The sequence below is a fragment of the Olea europaea genome, chromosome 10 (genome assembly GCF_002742605.1).
Source record: "Olea europaea var. sylvestris chromosome 10, O_europaea_v1, whole genome shotgun sequence".
NCBI classification, from domain to species: Eukaryota; Viridiplantae; Streptophyta; class Magnoliopsida; order Lamiales; family Oleaceae; genus Olea; species Olea europaea.
In genome coordinates, this window is record NC_036246.1 from 25,266,504 (window position 1) to 25,282,920 (window position 16,417).

The 16,417-nt window shown below is 33.8% G+C and overlaps 2 protein-coding genes and 1 non-coding gene across 5 annotated transcripts; 2 read left to right on the forward strand and 1 right to left on the reverse strand.

Moving 5' to 3' along the window:
- The first annotated feature begins 3,825 nt into the window (after window positions 1-3,825).
- Window positions 3,826-7,530, forward strand: LOC111400444 (1-aminocyclopropane-1-carboxylate oxidase homolog 1-like). Its single transcript, XM_023027862.1, has 5 exons — window positions 3,826-3,830; window positions 4,432-4,522; window positions 4,664-4,737; window positions 6,523-6,838; window positions 7,492-7,530. Exons 1-5 carry the CDS (start codon window positions 3,826-3,828, stop codon window positions 7,528-7,530), a joined length of 525 nt encoding a protein of 174 aa, XP_022883630.1.
- Window positions 7,531-10,477: 2,947 nt separating this feature from the next.
- LOC111401620 (flavonol synthase/flavanone 3-hydroxylase-like) lies at window positions 10,478-15,244 on the forward strand. Of its 3 annotated transcripts, XM_023029431.1 has the most exons (4): window positions 10,478-10,874; window positions 11,012-11,333; window positions 11,420-11,708; window positions 15,100-15,166. In XM_023029431.1, exons 1-4 carry the CDS (start codon window positions 10,519-10,521, stop codon window positions 15,102-15,104), a joined length of 972 nt encoding a protein of 323 aa, XP_022885199.1. In that variant the 5' UTR covers window positions 10,478-10,518; the 3' UTR covers window positions 15,105-15,166. The 3 variants fall into 3 exon arrangements, with proteins under 3 accessions (XP_022885199.1, XP_022885201.1, XP_022885198.1); XM_023029433.1 differs by lacking the exon at window positions 11,420-11,708 and having other exon boundaries at window positions 15,100-15,244; XM_023029430.1 differs by lacking the exon at window positions 15,100-15,166 and having other exon boundaries at window positions 11,420-11,953.
- Window positions 15,245-16,335: 1,091 nt separating this feature from the next.
- TRNAP-AGG lies at window positions 16,336-16,407 on the reverse strand. The gene has a single exon. It is a non-coding gene; the product is annotated as a tRNA-Pro (tRNA).
- Between the last annotated feature and the right edge of the window lie 10 nt (window positions 16,408-16,417).

Below are 16,417 nucleotides of genomic sequence, written 5' to 3' on the forward strand. Positions count from 1 at the left end.
TTGGGCTCGAAAGTTCTGTGCAGGCATGCTCCTGCATTGGTCTCTATTGGGCTCCGCCCCTAAATCCCTTAACAACTTAGAAGTCGTCGAATCGAATGATCCTTGGAAGTCTTGCCTTTTAGTTCTTTTATTTTAGTTTCCCACATTCGCTCAAATATGAAATGGAAATCCACCCGTGAGAGAAGAAGTCAAATATGACGACTGAAATAGTGAAATAATGGTCAAAAAATTAATTTTTTTGAGGGAAAAATCTCTCCCAAACATGCCCTAAGTATTTTTATGTTATTCCCAATGGTGACTTGCAATCTATAGCAGTTTGTGTAAAGACAAAATTATCAATGGCGCTGCACGTACAGAAGATATATAGTTGATAAAGAATTCCAGATGAGCTATCAAGCAATTTAAAAAAAAAATAAAAATAAATAAATACCACGTCACTGTTGAAAACAAACAAAAACCCTCAACTATGACTTTACTCCCACTTTCTCAAGCCACTTTCCCAAGTAATTCACCCACCGAACTGAAACCCTTAATTCCTGTCTATGTCGTCGGCGCTTTCATCTACGGCTGTCGTCAATCCGTCAAACAACAAATAACCCAACGTCTTTACCTTAGTAATATTATCAAGTGCACAAACCGCAATAAACATGCCGATTTCTTCATTGAACACATACCCACCTCCGGCACCATTGGATCATCTTTTCCTAACGTTTCCTTCTCCACTGATATCATATTGTCCGCAACATTCTCATCAACATCCCTCTCATCACCTATGTCTTCTATGGAACCTCATACTGCAACACAAAAATGGCAACATTCAGCAAAACATAAATGAATTTCAGTCGCATAAGTTATTGAAAATATAATCTCAGCACTTTAACATTGCCCACAAGTAATCAACAACTACGTAAATTCACTCCTTCAGACAAATTACAGAATGCAAATGAAACAACAAAAAAGACCCATTGGGTTTAAATCGCATTACCAAGAGAGCAGACCTTGACAACAACAAATATAACTCTCAAACAAGGTTTTCACAACACAATAGAAGCATATTATGAAAAAACAAAACACAATCTGTCCCTCACTTAGGTTTTCCAGAGTTCGCGTAGACTGGTTTTCACCGTCATCGGAGTTGGACGTTACCATCTTCGCACTCGACGTGCGAGGGTTCCAATATGGGGGAGCGGTTGCTATCGATGTTGCGGGTGAGTGTGTACAGATGAGTTTGTTTCGCCTTAGTCGGCATCGATCTAAGGACTTCAACTCCAATGAGAGATGAGAAATCTCATATCTTGTTTTCGACGGGGAAAAATCTCAGCGGCAGGTGGAGTGGTGTGTTAGATCCCCTTTCAATTTTTCTGTTGGTCATCCAAATCAATTGTTTTGAAAACCAATATGCCACGTCAATTCATTTTTGGTCAATTTTAAATTTTCGTAGCTGTTCTGTGAACCAGCTTCTGTACGAGAAGCTTTATTCAAAATTTATTCACCATAATTATGTCAATGATTGGATTTCTCTCTAGTGTCTATATGAAGTTGATAAGATATAACTCTTGTTTGATCTCCATTTTGAGAGAAAAAAATGAATTTTTAAATAGTGTAATGATAGAAAATATGTGGTTAAATAATAAGGAAAAATTTTGAATTTACGTGTAATATTATTTTATTCAAGAATGTGTGATTAAAATGATATCAAATCACTGTTTAAGAATGTATTTTTTTGAAAAAATGGGACTCAAACAAGGGCATAAATAAGTACTCCATCTTTTTTATTAAGAATATTTTATTTTGTTCGTTTACTAATATATCCTTATTTAATTTATCTAGTTATAATCAATTTTTCCCAAGAAAATCAATTTGTACAGAAATGAGTTTTACAGAATAAATATAGATCTCTCACGTTTGGGATGAGCCCCATGTGAATAAAATAGTGCAAAAAAAAAATTCCCCTCTGGCTGTATCTTATCTGTATAAATTCTATCAGTCATCTCCTGTACACGTAGTGGGATTGATTTTCTGTACTTAATTATGAAATTGTATAAATATAAATAGGGATAGTTTAGGAAAGTTTGTGGTAAAAATTATTTTTTTAATAACATTAAATAAGATTTCTTAATTTATGTGAAAAACAAAACAAGTATATATAAATTGGATGGAGGGACTCTATAATTCTTACAAGTCTCAAGAAATCTGAAGGATAAAAAATATTCCATATGTACATACACACACAATAACATGGATTGATTTGCATATTAAGGTTGAACCCCAACCTTGAAAACCCCCACCTCTCCGCCCCTAGAACTTTGTGAGAAAGATAAATCGCGAGATTGATTTGCATATTAATTTGGTGAAAGCTGGTCTCAGGTTGACTTCACCGACAAACTTTTTTTGAGACTATCTTTAATAATATATTTTATTATATTCAGTGGCGGATTCAGCATTGGACGTGGAGGCGCGGCTGCGCGTGCTGGAGTTGCTTAAGTGAATCTTAAAGTGGAGGTTTGGACCTTTTAGAGGGAACAGCTACTTCCATGGATGAACTAGGAATGAAGAAAAACTGTATAAATTGTGAAAGGCCATTTATTATTTTTATTTTATAAAATAATAGGCTTTGCATGTTGGGCCGGTTGTCTTAAAAAAATAATAAATAATAAATAAATTGGCTGAAGCCTGAATAGAAACCACACAAAACAAATTTAGATTTAAAACAATTGCAAATTTACATTTAATTGGGTACTGTTGTCGAGACCATCTTCCCACTCCAGGCTCCAGCTGCAATATGCCTCCAGACGCCTATCGCCGCCATGCCGGGCTTGCTTCGATCAGTTTCTTCTTCAGTTCTTTGTAATTTTTTTTTTCGTTTTTATTGTTTAAATGTTGTTTTAGGTATTTTATGATTTAATGATCTATGAGTTATGAGTAATCATTTATGAATTATGAGTTATTTGGAAATTTGAGAATATGTGATGTTAAAAACTAATAGAAGTGTATGTGATTTTTGAAAATGTAGAATGATAAATTGGGGAATTTATGATTTGTGATAAATTGGTGTTGAAAATTGGAAATTGAAACTTGAATCATATTTTAAAATTACATTGACAAAGAAATTTTTCAAAAAGTTGAGAACGAGACAGTCTTGCAAGAATTTCGAAATATGAGACCTCAGATGATGCATTTTTTGAACTTGTAGTTACAGAATAAGGTTGTATCATTTTTTTTTTATATTTTTATTTCAGATTGTATTGAATTATATTTTCATATAAATATATAATTTTTATGTTTTAGTACATTTATACATGGATAAAAAAAAATTTAATATTAATAAACGACATCGCTATTAAGGTTGTTGGCTGTTGACTGTTGAAAGTCAACAATCAATAGTCGACGACCACCCTAACTGAGCTAAAGTCTTGGATCCGCCCTTAATTGTATTCACAATTTTTATCCATTTTCTAATAACATATTTAGCCCATGTTTGCTAAAGAATTTGATCTAAGCTCCTGTTTAAAATTTAGATTTACTTTAAATCAAAGTTAATAATTACTCATTTCATCTCATTTATATAGGCTGATTTTTCTTATTTTTTATCCCAATTATATAGTCATATTTCTTTATTGAAAATATTTTGTTTTGTTCGCTGACTAATATACCGTTATTTAATTTCCCGAGTTATAACCAGATTTCTTTACTTAATCTTGAAATTGTACAAATATAAATAAAGTAAATTAGGAAAGTTTTTGACAAAAATTGCTTTTTCACTAACATTAAACAAGATTTCTTAATCTGTGTGAAAAATAAAATTAGCCTATTTATATGGGATCGATGGAGTAATTTTAACAACGTATTTCATGATATTCACGACTTTTCAATCACATATTTCATCAACTTTTATCATAATATACTAAAAATCTGATTTTAATCTTCAACCAAAGTCTAGCATAAACAAATCATTACATTTCAATTTATTCAACATTTTCAATTTATGTACGTACTTTTCATAAAACTTTTATTTATATGTATATTCTTTAACAAATTAATTTTTTCTTTTAACATTATCAATTGTCTTACTTTAAAAATATTACGTATATCATTCATTCTACAGAAAAGACGTGTAACGCACGTGTTTACTACTAGTAATTTAAAAAATATGTATGTACTCAATTATTTTTGTCAATCAATTTAACTCTGGTTCAATCTCGATTTAACCTTTTAGCCTTTATCCTTTTGGCTTTTCCAAGACGAAGTTCGATATGATTTTCAAAACATTGCATAATAGATAATTTATTTAAATGAAAAGAAATTTTGTATTCAGTCCAACCAACTCTTTATTATACTTTTCCTAACATTTATTTATTATTTTTACCCCTTTTCTCAATCATACACTTTTTGTAGACATCAATGATAAAATCGGTGTTCTAAATGGTGCAGTCTAGGCGCGCCTTGGCACCCGTCTAGACGTGATGCTCGGCTAAAACACCAAGCCAAGTGGCTTGGCGCCTTATTTGGCGGTCAACGAATTGTCGTTGACCGCTAAAGTGAGCCTAGGCGCAATTATGCGCGCATTGGCACGCATTATCATCCTTTTTTATTTGTTTTTTTAAATTTTGTGTTGTTAAAAAATTGTCAATGGCTAATTTCTTCATTTTGTCCTAATTTAAAGCAATCACTTGTATCGGAAGACACGAAGGACAAACTAGATGAAGAAGAGGATATTAAATTGGAATTTGATAAAGAGTTAGATAATATTTAACTTCCTATACTATTTATTTACTATTTTATTTTTAAATTTGAAACTAATCATTTTGTTAGAAATTTTGAAAAAAATGTATAACATTCCTATAAATCTGATTTGAATGTTTAATAAGTATTATTTCTAAAAATTAAAATAAGAAAACGTTTTTTTACGCCCAAGCCTCGTCTAAGCTCGCGTAGCTCATAACTTGGCTTCCACGCATCACCACGCATTACGCTTTTTAGAACACTGGATAAAATATTCAATATACTATAAATAATTTAATAGTGGGGCATAGAAATTTGCAATTTTATTTAAATGCGATCTTGACAAAAAATACATAGAGTCAAATTAACACTTTATTTTAAAATAAAGAATCTTGTCTACCTTAATTTTAAGTTTTAATTCTTTAAAATAAAGAGCGTCTCCCTTTTAAAAAATTTGTTGAACATCCTTTAAGCCTCTTGTTGGGATCAGTCACGGCTGGTCCTGTGATTTTCGGGGCCTGAGGCGAACCCTATAAGTAAGGCCCCCAAAAGCAGCGTAAAATATAAAATTCAACAGTGTATTATTATGCAACATATTGCTAATTAGGGACGGATTCAATATTGGATTCAAGAGCGAGCAAAAAAAATTTCAAACTGAACTAATGCACAAAAAAAAAAAAAAAAACCACACATAAAAAACTGATTTACAAAAAAGAAAAAAAAAAAAAGGTTTTTTCAGGCCTGGAGCCCCTAAATCTATCCCTACTACTAACTTAACAATATAACAACAAACAAATATATTAGAAATCTACTTCTAATGAATTTTAGAAAATGTAAGATTATTCATTTCTAAGTTTTCCAAGGTTTGATCACTGTGATTTGCATTACTATGAGGGCAAAAACTACTACCATTACATAAATCCAAATGTTGAAATAGAATTATGTAAATTTCAAATTAAATAGAATAGCACTTTACCAAATAATTACTCAAGGGCCCAACACTAATTAATTTCATAAAAAGCTATAAATTACTAACAAACTAGTAGAAACAAACTACTGGAGTGAAACATCAGAAATCACACTAACAGAGGAAGAAAAAATTTCATTTGGCCTCCTAGCAAAGAGCAAGTGTGAAATTTCAACCAATTTATATTCAAATCAACCAAATAAATCCATAAATACTATACCCAATAAATAAAAACAATGAAATCCCAAATATACTCAAAGAAAATACTGAGGAAGAAAACTTATCCCTTATAATATATTTCCTCATGAAAGCTGTATAACACTAAGAAAATAAAAAAAGAAGAAGAAGAAGCTGTATATGAGAGGAAATGATTTCGATTTGGGCCTAACTTTTTAAACTAAAAAAGGCCCATATTAACTATCAACCCAAACCAAACAAAAGGGCCTCTAAGTTCTGTCTTCTTCTTCCTCAGAGAGCCAGTTCTTTCCCTCTTCAGCTCTTCTGCCCTTGCCAATGCAACGCCTAGCGGTTATGAACATTTCGACTGACCCCTGACTCGTCGTCGGTCCGATCGGAGGAGAGGAAAATACTTTCTTCTTTCACAATTTACTTTCTTCATTTAATTGGAAAAAAGGGGGAAAAAAATTTTGGCCATGGAAACGAGGCCCCCTTTAGCTTTTGGCCTGAGGTGCAAGCCTCATCCGCCTCGTCTCAGGACCGGCTCTAGAATCAGTGAATGATTTGTTTGGTTATTGATGCAAAATAATATTGTGCTTAGCAATATTTTTTATAAGCTAGATATATTACTTAATATCGTAAATATGTATTGCTAGGGTAGTACTTGAAGAGATGTTCAACTATTTCAGTAAGATTGGTGAACTTATAGAGAGCATTTTAAATGATTTCTTGGGTCTTCCTCCTGATTTTCTCAAGAAATACAATAGAAGATGGGATATTTTGACGACTCGGCGCTACTTCCCAGCAACAGGAAATGATAACATTGGGTTGTCTCAACATACAGATGGGAATTGTATCACTTTTATTTTTCAGGATGAAGTTGGAGCTTTGGAGGTTCTTAAGGATGGAGAATGGACTCCAATTGTTTTGGTAGAAGGTACAATACTCGTCAATGTGGGCGATGTTATTCAAGTAACTTCTATTTTTAATTTCATCCGTTGTTAAGGATATAAAAAACTTTTCGATGGTCGAAGATTATCTTACTATGTATACGGTAGTTTTATTATGTAATTAGTATAGTATGTTTCGTTTTATAATTATTTGTGCCCGCCAAATACGGTTGTTCTCTTTGGAATTTTGAAAATTGCGAGTTGGTCTCTAACCTATTACTACATTAGCTAGTTAGTCCTCATCTTTAAAATGGAACTTTGGTTCTAACCTTTTACAATGTTCGCACAATGAATCCCCCATCGACGGAAATCGTCTTTAAATTGTCACACGGTTCTCTTGAAGGCATGCTTTAGTTCAAATATTTAGACATTCAACGAAAAATCTTGCTTCAAATAGGCCACACGAGGGTTACATGACAATTAACAAAGAATTGACGATTTCATGATTGGGGATGAATTTTGCAACTATAACAAAATGTTGATGACCCACTTGCTCCATTTTAAAGGTTGAACACTGACTTGCTATTGGAGTGAATGCAATTTTTTATTGTAATTTTTAGGTGAAAAGTGTTCTAATTCTGTTTTTAGTGAAGTTTTGAAATACATTTATAGCGTTACAAATTTTTACTTGATGGACTAATATTATGAAATATTTCCGGATATTCTCTCCTTCAGGTCTTGAAAACAATTCAAGAGTGCAGCTCAAAGAGTTAAGAAGCCAAAAGGAAGAAGACGTCACTCATTTTCCAATTTCTATAACTTGCAAGAAGACAAAAGGGTCAAACCACATTACACAGAACAACTTGGAGCGCAAACCAAGACCCCAAGATATAGTGGACATAACTCATTATGCAATTCCTCATGATGATCAAGCATAAACTAGTGGTTACTTGAACTCTAGTTATTGTATACGTTTCCTTGCAAATGGGATGTGTTCTAGCTATGTTTGTATAGTGATTGATGTTTTATCGAGATTATGTCGAATACACGCTATTTAAGTCATATAATTTCACGATTTATTTGGTGCCTTTCCATTGCACTTTCATTATTTTATTCTGATAAGATGCATTGTTCCTTTGGCGGTTTTAATTTTGTCTGATAAGTTAAAACTGATAAACGCTTATCATGTTTTCGATTGCTTTGTTAAGCTTTTTATTCATTCATTGTATGCAAAAGGAATGTGCTATTAATTATCTTGTTGCTGAACCTGTTCAAGAAATGCTCCTACTTGAGGGCAGCTGCAGTAGAAAATGAACTGTTAAAGGGTTGAATTATGATTGAGTCGGAATATATAATTTTTTAGCATTTAATTAAAAAAATTCAGTCAAAAATTTTTGATAGAAGAATAACATTAGATAAATTGAATGGCTCGTAGGAGCTTAATAAATTTTGATATCATATTAAGAGTTAAAAGGGTAGTCCAACCACTAATATGTTGATTAATATTCTTATATTTATTTTATGTGGGATTAATCCCTTGACATGTTAGATGTCATCAAATCGAATAATCCTATGGACTCGTCTTTTTGCCCTTTTATTTTATTTTTCCATATTACCTCAAATATGAAAAAAGAATAAGTATTTTAATTTGATTCTCTTCCGAGGTACCTGTGTAGTATGTAAGATGCTGTTTATGTAAAGACAAAAATTTTCCCCATAGTTTTGTCAATGATGGGATTTCTATCCATTTTTTTTTATATATAATGAGTATTATGTCACATTCAACGAGACTATAAGAATGGTCATATGACAGCCACATAATACATGAATTAAGGCTCACAATCAACATCACTATCCTACTTGGCTATCCAAGGCCCTTTAGTAGTCAAAATGATGCACTATGTCGAACCCTCATATAAAGGTCGAACTCTCCATGCACGAGGTGAGGGAATGTGACATGCTGCAGAACCAATTTGAAACAAATAGCCTTCAACGTGTGAGACATATCCCTTGAAGATACTTCGTACGAGATCTTCTATGATTGATGATATGATCTCCTTATAATAATCACTTTATCAAGTCAACTTGTCAATCTACTTTTGACATCCTATGTCTAAGTTGTAAGGTGGCCACTTTTTAAAATCATTTAATGTCCCTGAGCCTAGGATTGATGGAATGATGCCTATGATAAGAATTTTAAAATGAGGCCTCATGTCCCTTCATCCAACGATAACTATTCATCCTCCTCTACTATAAAAGCTCATACTTAGTACACTTGGAAGGTATTACATTTTTACACATTCAAGTAATATTTCTCTCTCTCAACTTACTCTCTGTATGCCTCCGGTGCCCGAACACTATTGTAGCTCACGCCTCTCGTACGTCTCAAACCTAAATAAAATCATACAAGTATACTGACTTGATCGTCAGAGTGCTCGAGACCATCTCTCCCACTATCGAAGAAGGCCACATGTTTTTTATGATTTGTCCAAGTGTGCGGGAAATAAACTACATGGATGTGACTGGAGTTGAAATATGTTGACCACATCACTCATGAAGAAATCGAACCTTCCATAGACATGATACAACACCAATCTGAAGGGAATAGCCTTCAAGCGTATGAGGTACCTTTCTTAGAATGATAATCTGTAGAAGATCTTCTACGATTGATTGATGTGATTTCTCTGTAACAACCACTTTATCAATTCAATTTATCAGTCTACCTTTTACATGATAGGTCTAAGTCGTGGAATGCTATTTTTCAAAATCATTTAATGCCCCGAAGCCTAGGACTATTAGAATGACACTTATGATAAGACACCTTGATCGTCAGAATAAGGTCATGTGTCTTTTCATCCAACGATCACCATTTTACCCCATCTACTATTAAAGCTCACATTTAATGTCATTTGAAAGTAATATAATTTTACACATTTAAGTAACATTGCAATTTCTCATTATACTGTCTATATATCCCCATTGCTTGAGCTCTATCGTGGCTTACATCTCCTGTATGTCTCACATCCAAATATAATCATACAAATTGACTGATTTGATCGTCATAGTGCTCAAGGTCGCTTTCTCCACTATCAAAGAACGCCATGTGCTCCTAAAAGCTTATCCAATTACACAGGAGATAAGCTACGTGGACGTGAGTAAAGTCGGAACCTATTATCCATGTCACTCGAGTAGAAATTGAGGTCTACAACAAGTAATGCTACTTCTGGTTTATAATTAATAAATTTTGGACCTAACAAATCATCAAATTGTGAACATTCACATGCCGGTCACCGAGTACCGATATATGCTTGCATATATCATAGATAAAGTGGAGAAATTAATGTGAATTAAAATGGCCAGTTGATATTTTTGTATCGGTTGTTGTTCCTGGTATATTAGATCAATCTGCTCGTGATTGTTGAAAGGTTGTTGACAGCAATATTTAATTAAAAATAAATTATTAAATAAAATAAAATAAAATCTGCCCATGATTCGAACTGCATCATTTGGTTCACACCATTATTTTTAATTTTCTTTAATTAATACCAAAGGTCACTGAAAACGCGGTAAAAAAGATATTTTATTCGTGAACAGTGCTATCCCACGTTATTCATGTATGCGATGCACGTGGACCTTATATAAAACAAAAAAAAAAAAAAGTTAAATCCTAACCTTAAGGGTCCCACCACTCCCTGAAGCATCGTGGGCCTTGTATACATACATACATGCGTTTGTGTGCTGATTTCCACTTGACGTGTTGCAATGTCTAACTGTGCAATTCCGACGGTGGATCTGTCTGTGTTCTTCCAAAACGGCGATGAGGAAGGCAAGAAGGCGGCGAAAGCCATAATTAGCCGCGCCTGTTCTGAATACGGCTTCTTTCAGGCTGTAAACCACGGGGTATCGCTGGAGCTTATGAGCCGAGCCATGGAGCTTACCAAGACATTTTTCACGTTGCCAGAGGAAGAGAAGATCAAGTACAGACCTAGATCCGGAGCGCCGGTTCCGGCCGGTTATGGGAAACAGCCGGCGCACTCTAGTGATAAGAATGAATATCTGTTGATGCTTCCACCTCAGTCCAGTTTCAATGTTTTGCCCAATGACCCTCCTGGGTTCAGGTACACTTTATCCAGATAAGATCAAATTGAAATAAAAATGGGGATCTATCTTCAGATTCTCTACCTCAATAATGTAATGATCAAAATCACTTGTATTCTTAGTTGAGTATTACTTAATAATTAATATGTGTTGCCAGGGAAGTACTTGAAGAGATGTTCAAGAATTTCAGCAAGACAGGTGAAGTTGTGGAGAGCATTTTGAACGATTGCTTGGGTCTTCCTCCTAATTTTCTCAAGGAGTACAACGATGACAGAACCGGGGATCTTATGTCGGCTAAGCGGTACTTCCCAGCGACAGAAACTGAAAACATTGGGATATCCGAACACGAAGACTCTAATTGTATAACTTTTATTTTTCAAGATGAAGTTGGAGGTCTTGAGGTTCTTAAGCATGGAGAATGGATTCCAGTGGTTCCTGTTAAAGGCACGATAGTTGTCAATGTAGCCGATGTTATTCAGGTAACCTTCATTTTCATGTTTCGTAAGTTAAAATATTGTCAGGCCTCGTACTGGATGATGAACTAAGGTTTGAAATATATTTTCAGGTCTTGACTAACAATAAGTTTAAGAGTTCAACTCACAGAGTTATAAGATCAAAGGGAAGGAGTCGTCACTCGTTCTCCTTTTTCTATAACTTGCAAGGAGACAAAATAGTCGAACCATTACCGAATTTCACAGAACATATTGGAGAACCACCAAAATATAGACAATTCGTGTACAAGAGCTATCAAGCTTTGAGGATAAGAAACAAGACTCATCCACCAAACAGACCCGTAGATGTGATCAACATAAGTCATTATGCGATTTCTCCACACAATAATCAAGTGTACTCTAGTCTGTAGTCGCATGAACTCTAATTATTATATATGTTTCCTTTGCAAATGGGATGTGTTTAGCTTATGGGTAATGCTATGTGTACATAACTGTGTACACAAGGGTTTACATCCTACTCACATAGAGGGGCCTACACGTAACACGTAGCATTATCCTTAGTTTATATATAAGTTCATGTATGGGAAAATTTCGGGTTTGTACCTAATCGAGGGTCCAAATAATGGGCAAATGGTTGTTCATTCTTAGGAACTAGTCATCTATGTATTCGGCGCCTCCCATATTGCTTGAACACATTAATCACCGCTCAAGAGTCCAAAGAATGAGTGAAAGGTCGTTCATTCTTAGGACCGACTCATCTATGTATATGGAGACACTCCGAATTGCTCTAACACATGAATTATGCAACTTCTGCGTAATTATTAAGTATAAACTAGTGTTTATATGAACTCTAGTTATTTAATCTGTTTCCTTGTAAATGGGATGTTTGTAGTTTATTTATGTAAGGCGATGATTGATGTTTTATTAAGATTATTCTATGGTGGTGGGAAAGGCGGTCGCGAGCACTTTAATGGTCAAGTTGTCAACTTATATATTTGGGTATAAGATGAACAAAAACGTGAGCTATAAGTATGTGTACACACATCGGGTTGAAGAGAGAAAATAACAAGAATGAGCAATTATAATATTATTGATTGTGTAAAATTGTATTTCCTTCGAATGGTATTAGGTATGAGCTTTTGTAGCAGAAGGGATGAAGTAGTATTCATTAGAAGAAAGACATGTGGTTTCATCTTAACGGTTGAGGTCTCTTCTCCTAGTTGTCACTTCTGCAATCCTAGGTTTAGGGAGCAGTCAATGATTTTGAAAAATGACTATTTCTTAGCCTAGGTTTAACATCTGAAAGGTGGGTTGACAAGTTGATTGTGAGACACTTGCTGCTTGCAGAAAGTTAACATCAGTCAATCACAAAATTTTTTTTATGGAAGAGGTGAAGCAAGAAGATGCTTTCATAGGTTTAGAGCCTAGTCACTTGAGAATTGCACTCCAATAGGTCGGTGCACATCTCCTCGACTATGGAGGGTTAGCCTCTTACTTGGCTCCTCGGTTGAGATTATCACTTCAATTACCTACTATTTGGTGCCTTAGCTAGGCCAGATAGGATGATGATGTGGAGCGTGGGCCAAATTGATTTGTTAGCTGACTACCACGTGGTCAGCCATTGGAGCTTTGTTGGGTGAGTTGTAACAGTATATAAGGGTGTTTTGTGGGATTAAAATTAGATTTTTTAGTAGATTATGATTTAAGTTTTTGAAATGCGTAGTTGAAAAGTTGTAGGACCTATGAAAAATGTAGTTAATTTGATTATTTGACTTTGATTTAGATTAAAATCAAATTTTAATCCAAACCAAATAAACTGTAAATTTTAACCTGAGATTAATAAGAATATTGTATGGCTTAACTATTTGGTTTTGGCGCTCAACTCATTAATGTAATGAGAGGTGAATATTTTTGGTTGAGCTTAAAAATAAGTATAAATTTATCTGGCAAAAAAGTCAGGAAAAAGTCTAATTTGAACATGATTATGTTCCTCTCATATTGCTTTCACATGGCTCTTCGAGGCTCATAAATCATCGATATGACACCAGTGTATGGTGGCTAAGTTTTCAAAATCCTCCACTCTGTTCTTATGGTAGACTGAAGACTTTAAGAAGAGTAACTTTTAGATATCTTGAAACATGTTAGAAGATTAACTTATAAGCTAAGCTTAAGGTGGGTTGCAAGGAAGTCCTTTAAATCATTGAATCTCTTAACAAAAGGTTAAGTTGTTAGATAACCGACACATTTGATACTTTTTTTTCATTAAAATATTTAATAGATACTCAAACCATGAATCTATTAAATGGTAAGGCGAATTTCATGAATGGTTTCTATTCCCATTGTGCAAGACATTTGTAGACCAGGTTTTCAGTCATCTGAATTGAATTCAGTTTGTTAACTTGAAGCAGAAGTAGTTTTTGAAAAATAAATCAGAGCAAAGCCTATAAAACTTTGTAATTGTGAGAAAATCATTTCATATCACCAGACGCTGTTTTACACTATTCTTTCATACTAATTGAAAGCGCTTGGATGGAGCACAATGTTTCTAAGGAGAGTTAACTCTTGTTGAATATTTTATTTTGACATTAACTTCACCGCAAAAAGACCAAAACATCTTGATGTAGAATTAATAGGAGATTAGAGAAGAAGAAGGTAGAAAACAGTGAAGAAAAGAAGAAGAAGAAGAAGAAGAAGAAAGAATACGCAGGGAAGAGAAGAAATTGGCTGCCTTCAATACGTAATTTTATTCCATTATCAACTGTTTCAATTACATGGCAAACTAGATTTAAATAACAAAACAAAACCCTAAATAGAGTGTAACTCCATGATGCTGATTCTTGTTGTGATTTAGTGCATTCGGGTGTTTTGTTTTTTTTTGGTTTTTTTTAATTTGGGGGGGGGGGGGGGGGTTTGGGTTCATAAAAATTATATGTTCTATGTGGATTTAAATGAGAAATTCTTGACCGGCTCTTAATAGTTTTTAGTAAATGTGCTTACATAAGGTGTTACAATGATCTTATTATTGGGCATCAACTTGCAACTTTTTCACCTCAAACTTTCTTTTCCATTGAACTTTAATTTATAGCGGTGAATAAGTTGATATTACTCTTACGTTTATTGAAACATGTCATTGAAAATAGAGTTTGATAATTTATAAATTTTGTAAAGGATGCTATGCTCTTTGTTGAATTAACGGAAGTGGCAAGTGGATATATACACAACGCATCTTGTCCAAAATCGTGCTTTCCTTTTTATATTTTGATTTATGTTAAATGCTTTTCGAAAACCTACTTGTCTAATGTAACACGATTTTGTCTTGCTGTAGTATAAAAATAGTACACCAACAGATTTTCTGTGTCACGATATCATTTCCATTAGCATGCTAGAGCATTTTGAAGAGATTATTTAATTTTAAAGAGTTGTTTATGCATCAAAGATAATTTTTTCGTAACTCCAAAAAAATTCATATATGTTTTGATAGTTCAAGAAGTGAACTAGTGAAGCATTGAAATGTAGAGCTAATTAAATTCAATTATTATAAAGTACAAATAAAGTCTAACTCGCTATTTTAAATAGTTAAAATAAAATCTCTATTGAACCTTAATTTTAAGGATTGGCTCTTACCGCTAAGAAGTCTTTTGAAAATGTTCTTAACATCCGTTAATTAAACAAGACAGTATGCTATAACTGAAACAAATATTTGTACCACCAATTCTAGCTATAGAGATCTAAGAATTCGTATGTTTGATTTGTGGATTTCTACGAGGCTCATTTGGTTTGTTTTTCTATGCAGGTTGATAGAGAAACATTTTCGAGCAATCATGATCATGTGTTTTGTGATGATGACTATATGTACCAAGCATGGTTGATTGTAGTGTTTTCTAGCTTTGTACCTTGGTTCCTCTTGAAAAAAAAAAAAAGGATTGTTTAACTTGATGTTTCGCTATAATTTGTTGTCGAAGTGTATTAATATTATTTTGGTATAATGGATGATGCATTTCTTACTTTGTCCATTCTAGGGGTGGGCGCGGGTCGGGTCGGTTCGGTTCGGTTCTCTTTAAAATCGAACCGAACCAAAATTTTCGGGTTTCTAGTAAATGGAACCGTCGAGTCCAAATATAATTATGGAACGGTTCGATTCGATTCGGTTCGGTTCTGTACTATAATTAAATTTTTTAACATTTATAACAACATTATATAAATACAATTAATGATACATTCAATGATTTTGGAATGCAATAGACTAATAGACTACCTTATTCAAATGATAGCTACGATCAAAGTTTCGGTCAATGGAGGTCGCAACTTCGATCGAAAGTCACAGCATCGACTGACGATTATATATATTTTGAAATGTCAGCGAGGCTACAAGAGTGAGTACGAGAGTCGAGACAACGTTATGCACTTTAGTGTAGGTATTTAGAGTTATTTAATGGATTGAATCTTGTTGTGCTAAGAAATGAAACAATAAAATGGGTAATGGGGCCAAAAATTAAAAAATTAGAAATGAAACAAATTATTGGGTCAAAAATTTGGATTTATAAATTGTTAATTTGTTTAGAACAAATTAAAATTAATATAATTTGATTTACTCAATACAAAAAAAAAAAATTAGAAATATTCGGTTCTTATTCGATTTTTCGGTTCTTGATCTAGAACCGAGAACCGAACCGTACCCGTCGGTTCTCAATTCAGATACCCGTTCGAACATTTAATTTGGCAAGAATCGTCGAGTTCGGTTCAGTAGATTTGCCTAGCCCTAGTCCATTCAATAAATAATTGACTTTAAAAAACATTAATGATGTAAACTATTCACAAGGACCTACACTGTTAAAGGAATGAAAGGTTCAATATGGCGCCTTCAATATTTGTTGGGAACCTATTTGCACTTTTTGCAAAGGTTAGTGGAGACCCATTGCAATTTTTTTCTAGATATATTGCATTATTTACTATTGCCAAGACCCAAGATCATCTCCCCTGAAAGTTGGGCCAATTATATATTGATTGGAAAAGGCCTAAAATTATTTTGGGGGCATTCCGAGAATTGAACTCGGGACCTCTCGCACCCTAAGCGAGAATCATACCACTAGACCAAATGCCCTACGCAGTAG

What these genes read in the sequence shown, in the direction of transcription:
- LOC111401620 (XM_023029430.1), top strand. Translation starts at nt 10,519, where the DNA reads ATGTCTAACTGTGCAATTCCGACGGTGGATCTGTCTGTGTTCTTCCAA. An exon ending in AATGACCCTCCTGGGTTCAG is followed by an intron (nt 10,875 to 11,011) that starts GTACACTTTATC and finishes ATGTGTTGCCAG; the next exon opens with GGAAGTACTTGAAGAGATGT. An exon ending in ATGTAGCCGATGTTATTCAG is followed by an intron (nt 11,334 to 11,419) that starts GTAACCTTCATT and finishes ATATATTTTCAG; the next exon opens with GTCTTGACTAACAATAAGTT.
- LOC111400444 (XM_023027862.1), top strand. An exon ending in AAATTGGAATTTGATAAAGA is followed by an intron (nt 4,738 to 6,522) that starts GTTAGATAATAT and finishes ATGTATTGCTAG; the next exon opens with GGTAGTACTTGAAGAGATGT. An exon ending in ATGTGGGCGATGTTATTCAA is followed by an intron (nt 6,839 to 7,491) that starts GTAACTTCTATT and finishes TCTCTCCTTCAG; the next exon opens with GTCTTGAAAACAATTCAAGA.